We start from the raw sequence: 14,943 nt of genomic DNA, 5'->3' as shown, positions 1-14,943 counted from the left end.
TTCACCTCCAAGCACAGACCCAGTCAACGACTGGGCGCACTGACAACTTCATCTTTGCAAACTGAATGAATGAATGAACAAATAAACAAATAAGCAAATAATTGAATAAATAAATGAATAAACAAGTAAACAAACAAATTCATAAATAAATGAATAAACAAATAAACAAAATAAGTAAACAACATAATAATTATATTGTATGGATCTTAATTGCAAAGTTGTTACTCGTATTAAACCATTGCTATTTGTTGATGAAAATTCGATATTCTGTGACACTACCTGATTTTACAAATGATTACAATCATGTAGTATAATAAAGCAGCTGACAGTATAAGTGATGTGTCTTTGTTGTTGTTGTTGTTGTTGCTGAGCTGTTTGTCTGCATTTCATTACATATTCGGGTATTTCTATTCCCTTTAATTTATACGATTATTTAACTTTGGCATAGAAACTCTAATTGTATTTAATATGTAGCCCTTCAAAAAAGAAGAAGAATATAATGTAATAAAGCAACGAGCAAACATTAGATGAAAATTGAAACCCCAATCCGGGTCTTTTTCGATTTAACTTCCTGGAAGAAGAACCCTAAGACATTATTCTTGCAGGCTATAAGAGTAGGTGCTTTGGTGTCATAACTTTGAGTCGAACTCCGCCTGAAGCTCCCGCACCAATTCTTTCTTCTCGTCTTTTGGGAGAAAACTGGCTCGCGCTGCATTCATAGTCTGGTATACAGAAAAAAAAGAGAGATGAAAAAGACACTCGCCATAAAAAGGAACTAAATAGGAACTATTTATTCAAAACTATTTCAGATCAATAAGTATTAAAAAGGAGGGAAATTATTGGTGGTAATGTCAGTAAGTTCATCACAAGGTCAAGTAGGCCTACATTGTATTCAGAATGTACGGCAGGATCGAGTGACATGACGTAGTTATTTCTGATGCTTTTCTTTCTTTTTTTTTCTTTTTTTGAGGAGGTGTCCCAGACGCGGCTGATACTTGTAAAAATTGTACAGTCCATCCAAAGTTTTCAATCTTCAAAATTTCTGAGCAAACATCGCTAGATGCGGAGACAACTATGTATGGAAGCGTTAAAGAAAATAAAGAGATCAATAACACAAAAATTTCTTCTTTTTTAAGTAGACCTACGCATTCCATCGACTTGTTTTTGACATTTAATTATAGGGAAGTATTAGTCCCTTTTCATTATGATGGGAAATCGACAATAATATGTTCACTTTCCTGCCTATTTTCTTTATACAATGTATCTTTTTTCCATGATGTCACAGACTGGGTTTTCTCACCCAGCGATGGCAGCATCAAAGCTTTGACGTGTTTGAGATATTCTCAATTTTCTAAAGGATTGTTATGACTATATCCCTCAAAATTTCACAGATGTGCTCTACTTATGTTGCTACCTTCCCTCATTGTACATAATTTTGGGTTTCTTTCTCCTTTTGCGTGATTTGCAGGACATAACAAGACAGAAGTGGTATCGGCAGTGTGTGCGCCCTCTTTTGACTTCTACCATAAAGTGATATTATACTCGGGTTCAGAGATAGCAGTTCTCTGCAATTATGTCTCAATTATTAACCATTGCATTATCTGGCAAGAATAATCATGTAGATGTTGAACTCACCATGTCCGCTAACTGGCGATTGGTCATGCCGAAGTGGTCTCGGGCAATCTGGTATTCGGACGTCATTGTGTTGCAGAAAATGGTGGGATCGTCCGTGTTCAGGCCCATGTTTAGACCGTCTTCAAAAAATCTGCGGTGGTAAATGAGGGGCGTGATATCGTCATCACACACATTTAAATCTTATGAAAACTATCGCAAGAATATTATGCAGAGCTCATGTTGTGATTACAAGAAGAAGAAGAAGAAGAAGAAGAAGAATCTGCGGTGGTAAATGAGGGGCGTGATATCGTCATCACACACATTTAAATCTTATGAAAACTATCGCAAGAATATTATGCAGAGCTCATGTTGTGATTACAAGAAGAAGAAGAAGAAGAAGAAGAAGAAGAAGAAGAGGAGGAGGAAGAAGAAGAAGAAGGATAGAAGATTAAAGTTAACAGTAATTTGTAAAGGCATCGTCCGGTAAGAAAGTAAACAACATACAACACTCAAGATATGAAGACTTTCTTTTTTTAAAATAAAAAACAAACAAACAAATATGCAACAACTTAAAGTTGTGTATCCAATATTAACTGGAATCGTTACTCACTATTATTGAGACGGTTTGTAGCTGTCTGTCAAATCGTATTATTTGTTTTATGTATCACATGATGTAACAATTATTTGTACCTGAATGTTGATAAGTGAATAAAATCTCTTTGTGAAAAAATAAGAATGATATACAGACTTACTTCATGGTGCAGTGATCTTCTAGACTCCCCGACCAGGCTCCTGTTTGAATACTTGATGTCGGGCAAAGCTCCAGGTGAATGAACTTTTCACGTACCATCTTGAATTACATGAAACAAAATCAATGTTACACTCTGATTCATCCGTTTTGTGGTCCATATTGGCATCCCCACCCCCTCATTGCTTGATTGTGACGTGCACAGACGTCATAGTATCACTTCAATCAATTTCAAACATATACTGACAGAGGTATATATTGCACTGCAAGGTGACAGCTATCACTGAAAACAGAGAGTACCTGAAGAAAACATTTGAGACACTATAACCTGGAAGATTCAACAATTCATGTTATACATCAGAAAATTTGAATAATTATGAATACAAGCAACATGTATGATATAGTTTTATCCCTTTAAAGCAGAGAACTCTGAAAATTGCTTCTAATTAGGTAAGCCAATTCCTTTAGTATTTTAACTATTTATTTGTTTATTTTTTTTTTTTCAATCGTACGAGGTTACCCCGCACCTCATAGACGTCGCGGTTTTCGGTTATCCGATAACCGTGTCCTATCCGTTCGGCTCCAAGTTGTTCGATGGCAAAGCGCACGTTGTCTGCTGATCCCAGCTCTCCGGCATGAACTGTACGGTGGATGCCGAGTTCCCGTGCTATCTGACGTCAAAAAGACATCAAGATTGTCATTAGATAGGCAACAAGGACGTATGAAACATTCTCATGCAATGTATTACCAGCAAATTTTCACTTACATTACTTTTTGCTACATCATGTTTAACAGTGATTACCTTTTATCAGCACTTCAAAATTTTGTTCACAAACTACGGATACTCATTGCTGATTGCCTTTTGAAGGTCGGGCATAATCAACGGTAGAGATCCGCTGTACATATATGCATTTATTTTTAACACTAAAAAGGAGATCATAACTTATATGAATGAATGTCCTACTGTTCATGCTACACTGTCCTCCCAATATAATAATAGAGAGTTTTATCGCAAAATGAACTAAATCCATTCTTGTTAAGTTGAGATATTTGAGATTAAAGCTGCTAAAAACAAAGAAAATAAAAGATTCACGGAAAATAAAAATAGCCAAAGAAAGATATGGCATCCCACAAATGTTCATGTTTTTAACAGCGATGTTGCCAGCAGCAACACGATTATACAAATCACATGCTCAGAATGCAGCTCCTCACTCACTAAAGTCCTTTCGAATATGAAAACATTTCCAAAGTTATAAGCCTTTATCAGGAACAAAACACACATTTAAACACCACGAAAGAAGACTACTCGGGATGACGAAATAGAATTCGTTATAAAGGATTTGACGATTTTAAAGACTATACGAAGAGTTTTATTGCAAAATGAGCAAATTGCCATTTTTAAACATTTCAAAGTAAAATAGTCCATCATCAGATAGAGCAAAATTAAACCTTTCCAATAGTACCTCACATGTGACATAAGAAGGAATATTCCAGAAGTTATGATTAAAGATATCCTGTATTTTTCTATATGTCTGTTTGCATACTCTCTGAAACAATAAGGTCGGCGCGTATATTGAGTAGTACTTTGCTTGGAGTCACTCTCGTATATACAAACGACGCAGTTGTATAAAAATGTGATTCACACCGCCTTATAAGAATCAACAACATGCCACTCTTATTGAAACAGTTGTTTATTTATTTGTTTGCTTTTTTGTTGGTGAAACAACATTTGCTCCTGCGACAAGTGTTTCGGTCTTATTTTCTTCAAGGACTTAGTGATAGGGTTGTGGTATGATTTCAGGGTTAGTTTGATGGGATGATTATGATTAGGGTTAGGATTATATTTGTGGGTAGAATTTATGTTTGGCTAAAAGGGGTGCATATATTTCATGGGAACATTTTTTTTTTGTCGCAAATTGGAGCAAAGTTTGATGTCAAGGAACGGTTTTGTTACCCTGTAAGCGTCTTCATGTTCTTTGGCCCACGGTGCATTCTCGTCCCCCGCCAGATCGATCCCCACAACTGTATCATTGAAGAATTCTTGACTCAGCTCCATGACCTCTTTGGAAAATTCTGTTCGAAGAGCGATTGATTTCGAAGGAACATCCTACTCTTTGCTTTGTAACATGTAAGGTCATATCAGTTTAGGTAAGATTAAACAATGTTCATCATCTTATTTTGGGAACTGTTTTACAGCATTATTCATTTTCGATGTCATCAATACACGTTTGTAATACTGATGACAATGTAGTAGCAAAAGCAAATAGAAATGTAAAAACAAAAAATTAACACATTTTAAAAAATAGTGTTGTCTTTTTATTGTTGTTTGAGGAAGAATGTGACTCTATTATCGACCAATTATTATGCAGTTCATTGCTGGTTAGCATTTAGCAAAAGAGCACCAGTAATTCCGGTTGATATCATATCTAATGCTTTTCCCTAAACGTGTATATTCCTATGGCTTACTTTGCACTTGTATAGCGACAAAATATCTATTTCTCTCCCTTTATATCAACATTTCTGTTACATTACTAGAGCAAAACACATATCTCTGGTACAAAATCTTTTACCTTCTCTTGCTTTGTTGGTTTGAATTCCCCATTCAAGATCCCTTTCGTGAACTGCGACGTTTTAATTGCAAAACCTATTTTAGACAGGGGAATACTGATCAATAATTTGTAATGCTTTAGTCATAAGCTGACCTGGAAAAGCCCTGATCATGCACAGGATTGTGCGACCTTTCACCCCGTAGTCCCGGCATCCCCTGCGAATCCCATCATTCACCGCGACGACGACATCCCGCGGCGATACTGTGACGTCATTACCGGAGGACCTGCTGGGGGAGGCGAGAAAGTGCGGACAGTAGCGAGCCTCGAAGTACCTCACGCCTTCACGCGCCTGATCCTCACAAAGCTCGTAGGCTACTTGGCTAATGACATCTCGGTCTCCTCTGAAATAAAATCATTTCGGAACATCGCAAATTTCTTTCCACATGACACCAAAAGCAATAAATAAATCTGTACACAATACAGTTGCGTAGTACGCTACATTACATTGCAACTGATTAACAAGTGGCCCTACATCGACGTAAATAAGCACTGAATTGATCAGTGTTTTAGTAGCCAAGATAAAAAAAAAACAAACAAACAAACAAACAACAACATGGGCGTACATAGCAGGATTCGAACCTACGACCTACGAATCCTGCTCGAGAATGTTCGCCCATGATTTTTTTTTTCTTTTTATCATGGCTACTACTAAAACACTGATCAATTCAGTGCTTATTTACTTCGATGTGGGGCAATTTGTCAATCAGTTGCAATGAAAACATCTCGACGGAAGAATGTCATGAATTTGGACGCTACATATAACAGTCTGCAACACAATCCCTCATGATTATTAAGACGTTTTGTGCACACGTTGGTTTTAAATTATTATCAACACTTTGCATGCCACATTAATTATCTGTCCATAGATGTGTGTGTTGAATTTGTGTACATTTCACCCATTGATACAGAAGGGGTTAACATAATTATCCATAGGCCTACATCGATAATACAAGGTCCACAAACGACTAAGCTCCTGTGTCCATAACTTCTACATTGTAGTAGTGAGGGGAAAAAAGGCGTCATCCTACAAGTCATTTGGCAGTTAAGGTATGTTGCCACTAATACCTGCAATTTTCTGCCTGCTGTGAAAGAATGCATGTCAGGAACAACTCGACAAGTTATTAGCATGGTTAGAGTGATGTCAGAAATTCATGTCACACAAGAGTTCCGCTTCAAAACTGCAGTCCCTCAGCGGGCATATTAATTAAGCTACCCTTCCTGCTCACAGCGGTCTCATTAATCGAGCTTAGAACGACCGTCCACATTTTAGGCCATTCAGAAACACTGGTGTCAATGTGCATGAGGCCCGGTACAGGAAAGTGAGCAACGTATTGTGGTGAAGAGGCTTCGTATTTCGTACTACTCTCGGCTGCTTAATTCAATTTATTTCATTTTCTTCTTCCACAGAACATAACATGATACACGAAAATTACAAATGAACTCTGACATTCAACCTACTCGGTATGAAAAATGGGCTGCGAGAGAAAGAAACCTACACCTCTGGTAGTTTGTAAGTTGAAAAAAAGAAGAAGAGAAAATGCCTTATCATTATACAATGAATACTGTAGGTAAACCCTCATTCACTTTTTGTGACAACATTTTACCTGCATATTGTTTAGGGAGTATCATTCTGCACAGACGGCTAACTAATATACTTCAACTTACCGAATAATGGGTAAGATCAGGTCGAAATTTGACAGAAAAGTGGCAAAATCTCGTTGTTTCTGACTGCGAAATGCTTCCACAAATTCTGGCAACGTCCTACTCAGCAGTGGTATTCCTTTCTTCCTGTGATTTTAAAGACAAGCAAGGAAGAAAAATAAGTTAACCAATACAGTGTACAAGTCAATGATGGGTCTCAGAAAATGATACTGTTTACTTTGTGTTTCAAATCAACCAAAAATGGTAAAACAGATGTTCAAACAACATGAATGTAAAACAAATCCAAACTTCAAAATTGGCTGAAGAAGACACTAAGAAAATCAACGTACAGTCCACCCTTTGCAAACCTCTCTTTGTCAGTATCGTTCGGGGTCTCCATGAATCAAAATATCAATCCAGGGGCGGATCCAGGAATTCTGTAAAGGGGGGGGGGGGGGGCACAACTGATATTTGTGGTGCCACTTTCGGTTTCATTTCATTTCATTTTTTCTTTTTATTTCTTTGTTTTTAACGAAATATAAGGGGTGGGGGCGTGCGCTGGCTGCGCCCCCTCCTTCTGGGTCCGCCACTGCAAACAACAGTACAAACAATGACAAAGCTACAGTGGTGCTACAGTGCCACAGAGGGCTTACATCGCAAAAGAAAACAACGTCTAAAATCATCTGTGAGTTTTCTATTCTCACCTAATCTGGTGCCTCTAAAAAGAGTTGGTTCATGACAAGTGGCGCCACGGACGAGGCAACATTATCATCGCAAAATTTCTGAAATATTTCCACATTTCTAACCTTAGCGTAGTTATTGTGTCCATGCAAAGGTCGCTGTAGATCTTTTTGGCCAAGATCTGTAACAATGATAATCCTAGCAGATGTTACTGATCAAGGTTTAGGACGAACGTACCTTGCTATTCTCCACAGTGTCTCATGTCTGACGGCACCGTCTATGTGGATGTGAAGCTGGACCTGTGGAGTACAGAAAGCAAACGAACAGACAAACTGATTACATAGCATAAAGGTACCATAGTAGATAACCACTGTACAGTGACTCATCTGTTATCATATGTGAAAGAAGTATTACATTGGGCATAAAAATAGATATATGACAGAGGCACCAGGTTAATGGTTCTAGATCTGTGAACTAGAAATGCTGAATTCTATTACTATCAAAGATGAATCTCCTTTACGAGCTGATTCATCTCAAAATTATCCACCTCCGATCCCCCCCCCCCCCCGGACAAATTTTCTGTCAGGTTATGCAGGGATGATCCATTGTTTGTAAGAACAGCACTCGAAAGAACAGCCTGAACATTTTTAAAGCTTTTTACATCATATACACCTTTTACCGCATAGTACCCTTCTATATCTTCATTAGATCAGATGAGGGAGATGGGGATTATAGAGCTCGAAGCATCATTCCCTTTTTGAAAAATAATAGCTGCTCCTGCTCAGGGCCGCGTTGAATTGAATCACTTCGCGTGTAATTCACATAAATCTGTGTTTCTCATCAGAAACCTATCGGTCTGCCTTTCTAATTTGTTTGCAATAGATGCATCCGTTTATGCAATCAATCCTGAAAAGCGAGGAATCTTTTCTAGGGTATATCCCTTGACGGCGAGGAAATAATGTAATGGATTTATCATGTCTTACATGATAAATCCATTATCACGGTAATGTGATATGAAACACATGCCATTCATGTTTGCGTTTTTCTTCTCATTCTTTTCACTAAAACCAAGGAGCTTCTTGATAAAAACCCTAACACAGCATCCACACACTGACACATCCAGATTAAGCCACACTGAATTTCAGGTGGTTTATTCTAATTGACTTTTCACTGCTTTCATTTCGAATGACCAATCAATCATCTGCCTTAATCAACTGTCAATTTCTTCTTGTCCTGTAAACTTTTTAAAGAGATGAACTATTTATCAATCTCACATTTCCATTCTCTAATTTAAGATTATCTTTCCAAAAGTATTTTGTGTCTAAATCTTGAATAGGTTCCTTTTTTTTTGGGGGGGGGGGGTGGGGGGTCGGAAACTCTCATGAGAATTACCAACGAATTTTAGATTGATCACTTACATTTTCTTTTGAGAGAGAAGTAGACAAAAATTTGATCAATCACGGACAAAGTAGCTTACTATACGACGCTAAATCCATTTCCACCGTTGATAAGATCTGGATGCTGTAGGATTTTAGCTTTATTGCTGGCTAAGAGTATCAGCTAACCATCGTAATTTATGACATTATCGCAAATTTTGATAACATGATTCATTGTTTCAATAAACGGAGGAAAAAAATGTTTGCTCCACTCTATTTACCTCATGGACGCTCAAAGCTGACGAAATCGAAACGGAGTATTGATAATTATTGCAAAACGCGCGACTACAGTTTCCCCTTGCCTGGCCCGTATCAGACGCAACGTCGACCGCTGCGGCGTTTCAGGGCCCCCTACGTGATCTGCGCGTTGTATGGATCGAAGGAGAGAGCAATGTGAGCAATGCTATGCTGTTAGTGGTCTCAACTTCTCAAGCATGGTAAGCATATCATTCTGCACATTGGCTATGCAGCTATTTTCGTCCAATCGGTAGTGCATTGATAGAGCGAGAGAGTCGCATTGCATTGCTTATACTATGCATCAAAGAAGTAAGATGTCTTCTTGCACTTAATTGGCCAGTCATTCAAAACTGGCTCCCAGCGTGTGTCTATAGGTGAAACGCATCCAAGAACTGTTCACGTGACGTGAGGTGAGTGCATGTTGTGTGGAAAGTAACACCTCGCTCAACACCCCCGGGCTTTTCACACGGCACGTTGCCTAGCAACCATCCAGTACCCATCCTATACGTTTTACACGGTATTAGGTGTTTCAGCGTCAGATATCAAAACAATCTCTTGTAGGATATATAATTCTCTCTCTCTTCCTCTTTCTCTCTATATATGTAATTATATATATATATATATATATATATATATATATATATATATATATATATATATATAAATCATATATACTTGTATATACTATATATATATATATATATATACTTGTATATAATATATATATATATATATATATATATATATATACTTGTATATATATATATATATATATATATATATATATATATATATATATATACATTATATATATATATATATATATATATATATATACACACTGGACATCAAAAGAACGTACCCACTTCTGTAAAGGCCGCACACAAAAAATTCACCCCCTAGAAAAAAACAATTTTTGTACACAGGTATGCTGCAATATCCATTAGTAATCACATACCAAATAGCAAGTGATTATCTTTATTACAAAGAAAAAAAAAATGACATGCACAGCATCTTGGTCACTGAATCAAAAGTCACAAAGTGTAACAGAATGAGCCTTACAAGTTTTACGCAAAAATCAGTGTCACAGGACGAAAAAAGCAGTCACAAATATCAATTTTCAATAATGTGTATGTCCTCCTCGTGCCTGGACACATTCCAGGCATCTCTGACGCATGCTCTGGACAAGCTGTCTGGCGTATAGTCCTGGGGAAGTTCTGTCCATTCCTCCTGCAGAGCTTGGATCAATGTTGGTTGTTTAAAAATGTTGTCCATTCAGTGGCCATTTTTGCGTGGTGGAAAGTGCTTTTGTGTGGGACTTTTGATTCAGTGACCAAGATGCTGTGCATGTCAAGTTCTTCTTTGTTATGAAGACATTCACTTGCTTATGTACATGTGATTAGTAAGGGGCATTGTAGCACACCTGTGTACAAAAATTATTTATTTCTAGGGGGTGAATTTTTGTGTGCGGCCTTTGACAGAGGTGGGTACTTTCTTTTGCTGTCCAATGTATGTATACACACATACATATACACACACATTTATATACATAGGCCTACATAATTACAAATTCATACAAAAATACGCAATATAAATGAAGTATCATTTAAAGTGTTGAATTTTGGTTCTGCTATTTCCTCTCTTGGAGGCATAAACTAAACTTTTATTTTTCTTTTATATTTCTTTACTTGTCGTATTTGTACTGCAGACCAATGCTTCAATCTCCCCTCCGACCTCTTCCACACATTGTACTGTCATGAGGTAAGTAGGCAATGAGAGGAGTGTGCAATATATATATATATATATATATATATATATATATATATATATATATATAGTACATATATATATATATATATATATATACACACATATATACATAATATATACAATATATTATGTTTATTACATATATGTATATACATATATTATGTATATATGTATAGATATATTTTTTATTACATAAAATGTATATATATATATATATATAGATATATATATATATCATGTTATGTTGTATTATATTTACACTTTTGAATGCAGTCAATGAAATCATCTTTTACTTTTGAATGCTTGACTAGAATATAAATGTATCATTGGGGGAAATTATTTCCTTTCAGCATTTCAGCTTTTGTTGTTGCTGTTTTACGAGCAATCTGCAGATGTATAACTAGCATTGCATCGGCCTACTCTTTATTATTATTATTATTATCATTCCCGTCCTTGTTGGGTCTTTGTCTTCTTTGACAAATAGAATATTTTTATTCCTCTTCGGTGCCTATAGTTTCAATTTCGGCAACCCATTAAATAAAATGAATCATTCCTGATTGCAAACACTTCTGCAGAGAATGAGAACATTAATGTATTCCTCTCATACATGTAGCCTACAGGCCCTACATAATAATTTTATTTCTTGGGGGAGGGGGAGGTGGGTGGGATTAAAGAAATGTATTGTGGTTTTTAATGAGTCAATGACTTTGTCATACCGAGGATGTATTTTCTCTCAATTAAACGAGACCCTTCACATAACTGGAAATAAAATCTGATATTTGGAGGCATAGCCTCTGCTGCGGAACGCGGAACGCGGAAGTATAATCACAACCTGAATCATAATTTAACGCATCCTCTGCATGGATTACGAAATTACTGCCTAATTGTCTGACCCAGCAGAATACTACGTCATCCACTCTATCGTGATATGGCCCTGAGCCAATATCTCTCTTCTTCTTTCGCCTTACTATCTGTGCTTCACAAATAAAAAGTTTCCGCTCACACACAAGAAACTCCAATTCAGTTTTCTCTCAATTACTCATGGTACAGATATTGGTGATGTTTGTCGGTCAACGAAACCACGTAACGCTCTGCGGTGTCCATAATAGCCTATGCGCATGGTGATAGTATACACAAACAATATCGTTGTTGAAAAATGCTTAGGCACAAATGTTTCACATCATAATGACTGTGCATTAATTGTAGCATAAGACATGACGTACAGTGATTAACACTGTAAATAGTGAATGATCCTCGTGGGTGCAATATTATACAATACCGTATATGCGTGACAATGAGATACATGACATGTATGTACCCCGGATTGAATAAGTGTAGATAATGCAAAGTAAATTTTACCGGTGCCAATGGTCAAAATAAAACAAAAGCGTAATTGTATCTGGAATACATGATAAAATGTCTCGAATAGTGCATGGCATAGCCTGTTTCTTTTAGTCATAATTAATCCCTTTCTTACTCGCTCTGGCTGTATAATTATATGCATGTGCGTCTTATATTGTATTATGCATATTAAACAGCTAATAATAATAAACGTTATTATATATTATCGTATATATAATACACTCACATATGTGAACCTTTCATTGTGTAAGGAATTGTTATTAAGGTATCAAGTATGAATAAGAGAGTAAGACATCACAGAAATAAATAGTTGCTTTAACATACAAGACTCGGTTGACAATGGAAGCAGGTATACTTGACCTTAGTACTGTCCGTGAGTACCAGAATATGCCTGACCCTGATGATGATATGCAGGCATCCAGTGCGGTTTGACACAGTTATAAGCAGATTCTGCATATTTATCCGTCATAGTACACAGCGCTTACCAAGATGTAAGTCCCGCATTAGATAAAGCATTAGTACTATTTGCTTTTAGGATTGAACGTATTGACGCGAAACTGACAAAGGGAAATAAGCCGAACAATATATTAAAGGGTGTGTACAGTTCTGGTTGAGGTGAGGATTTAGCTTATAACGTTTTGCGAGATATTCAGAAACCACTCTATGAGATGTCAAAGAGCATGCAATAATTCTAAGGGGTATCAAAAGTTTATTTGATGAAAATCGGTTTGGAAATGGCTGAGATATCAAAAAACAAGGTGAAACAAAGAGATCCTAATAAAAGGCGTGGCCTGTCGCCTTTTATTATTATCCCTTTTATGGATATCTCAGCCATTTGTAAACCAATTTTCATCAAATAAATGTTGAATCCTTCTTAATATTACATGCTCTTTCATATTTCATAAGAGGTTTAATTCTCGTTATCTCACTTAGGAATGTTCAAAACATGAATCCCCACCTCAACCAGTACTGTACAGTCCCTTTAAGATTTGATTACCTGTGTGAAGTCTAATCCGTATGCCTCCAGTACTGGAAGAAGAAAGAGTTGCCTATATCGTACGCTACCCTTGCAGCTACAAAAGCAAAATGAGAGGTAGTTTCCCTTCCGTTTTAGAGTGACAAAGTGCCCAGCGGGATAACATAATTAGGCACGTTCTTACAGTGCATTGCAGTGCATAAGATGCATTTACTCTGGGTACTGGTTTGGATATGCATGTGGGCTATATAGTATATATATATATGCACAGCAATTTACTGTATATAGTTTGACCACGTTGATTATACGCGGTGATTTTATATTACTCTAAATATTGAGGAATACATTTCATGAGGAAATACGAAAACAAGTTTCCCCTTGTCTTTATTTATTCCCCTTTATGTGTGTGTTTCTTTACTGTAAGCACACGTGTACTAGATAAAAAAAAACCCCGCATGAGTGCATGATGTACATTGTCCGTTACATAATCAGCATTACAAGCATACAAAAGCAGTGGCAGTAAAGGTCCGTTGATATACAAACTAGTGTATGATAAGTTCATGAATTATGATGAGACATTGTAATCACGGCAAGATATGCCATACACTATCCGGATACCTAATTTTGGCACCACCAATAAGCGCAAAGCAATGAACGGGTATTTCAGACAAACGTTTAGGCCTATATTTACTATAGCGTAGATTATCCGCACAAGTATGAATGATAAGTCTGCCGATTTCATGCTCAAAATACATTCATAATCCCTACAATTTTGCGACGAACATAGATATATAATCTTTAAGAAGGCAGAATATTACATCAGAAATAGATGAGTTGATTTTAAAAGCTATTCATAGTCATGCACAGGGGAGGATCTGCGTTGCATTGCGTAATACAGTAATCTGTCGTTGATAAGTATAGTGTACGTATTGCCTTACCTTCGGAAATCTATCCTTCGTACACAGCGCTTTTGCTGCGTTGCGTTCACCCATAGAAGTACTCATGAATCGTAGGAAATAATGTCTATTCACGTTGAGTGGGGTGATAGAGGAGCGTTGATTCACACGAACGAAGCCACGAGCACTGAATGCAATCAGCGACGATAATTTCCCGTTTATACCTCGCGCCATTTCCCTCGCGTTCGAGTACTGTGGGAACCTACACAGCCATACATGGCTTTCATGTCGGAATTGATTATCGGGTAGTGCGCTCCAGTGAAAAGGTCGTTCCCATCTTTTGCCAGCTCCTTGACGGGTGTCTGTGAATGCAGAACACGTGAATACCGTCGTCGATCATGCACGAAACATAATACTGCACTGGCGGAGCATTTGTGTCCCTCTGTACGGCTGGGAAAGAATAGGTTATCAAGGGGCCAGTACGCTGTCAATTATAATCACTCAATATAACTGTACTCTCACTTTCGTCCCTATTGGTATTTTGTAAGTCGAGTTTCCTCCCTCCACCCCTCTCTATTAGACTCTCTTTCTTTCTTGCTTTCTTCCTTCCTTCCTTTCTTTCTTTCTTTCTTTCTTTCTGTCTTTCTTTTTTTTTTCTTTCTTTCCATTCTCTCTCCTCTATCGTCACTCTTACGTCTCCCTTACACGATGTGACACAACGTTAATAGGCTTCTAATAGCCTGTATGCAAGTGTATGTATATAATTTTCTAACTTTATATTATGAAGAGCTTGCTTCCAAAAGGCGTTAAATCCATCATTTTTCAATGGATTTAGCGCCATTTGGAAGCAAGCTCTTCATTTATCATAATACACATACATTTTACACACTATATTATAGTTCATTTAATCTTTGAAAGGTACATACAATGTTATAGAATGTTATAATAATATAATTATTTGTATATGACTCAA

General features: G+C 37.0%; 1 protein-coding gene across 1 annotated transcript; it reads right to left on the bottom strand.

Moving 5' to 3' along the window:
- Positions 1 to 629: 629 nt before the first annotated feature.
- On the bottom strand, positions 630 to 14,204 carry LOC140240107 (adenosine deaminase-like). The gene is made up of 9 exons (XM_072319915.1): positions 14,013 to 14,204; positions 7,531 to 7,592; positions 6,637 to 6,759; positions 5,065 to 5,312; positions 4,317 to 4,435; positions 2,890 to 3,033; positions 2,367 to 2,464; positions 1,636 to 1,765; positions 630 to 722 (listed from the first exon to the last, which is right to left on the bottom strand). Exons 1-9 carry the CDS (start codon positions 14,202 to 14,204, stop codon positions 630 to 632), a joined length of 1,209 nt encoding a protein of 402 aa, XP_072176016.1.
- Positions 14,205 to 14,943: the final 739 nt, after the last annotated feature.

This window comes from Diadema setosum, chromosome 16 (genome assembly GCF_964275005.1).
Source record: "Diadema setosum chromosome 16, eeDiaSeto1, whole genome shotgun sequence".
Classification (NCBI taxonomy): domain Eukaryota; kingdom Metazoa; phylum Echinodermata; class Echinoidea; order Diadematoida; family Diadematidae; genus Diadema; species Diadema setosum.
Note: the sequence above shows the minus strand (reverse complement) of the source record. Positions and strands in the feature narration are given on the sequence as shown.

What these genes read in the sequence shown, in the direction of transcription:
- LOC140240107 (XM_072319915.1), bottom strand. Translation starts at nt 14,204, where the DNA reads ATGGCGCGAGGTATAAACGGGAAATTATCGTCGCTGATTGCATTCAGT. An exon ending in ACACTGTGGAGAATAGCAAG is followed by an intron (nt 6,760 to 7,530) that starts GTACGTTCGTCC and finishes TTAAAATCACAG; the next exon opens with GAAGAAAGGAATACCACTGC. An exon ending in GAAGATCACTGCACCATGAA is followed by an intron (nt 1,766 to 2,366) that starts GTAAGTCTGTAT and finishes TTACCACCGCAG; the next exon opens with ATTTTTTGAAGACGGTCTAA.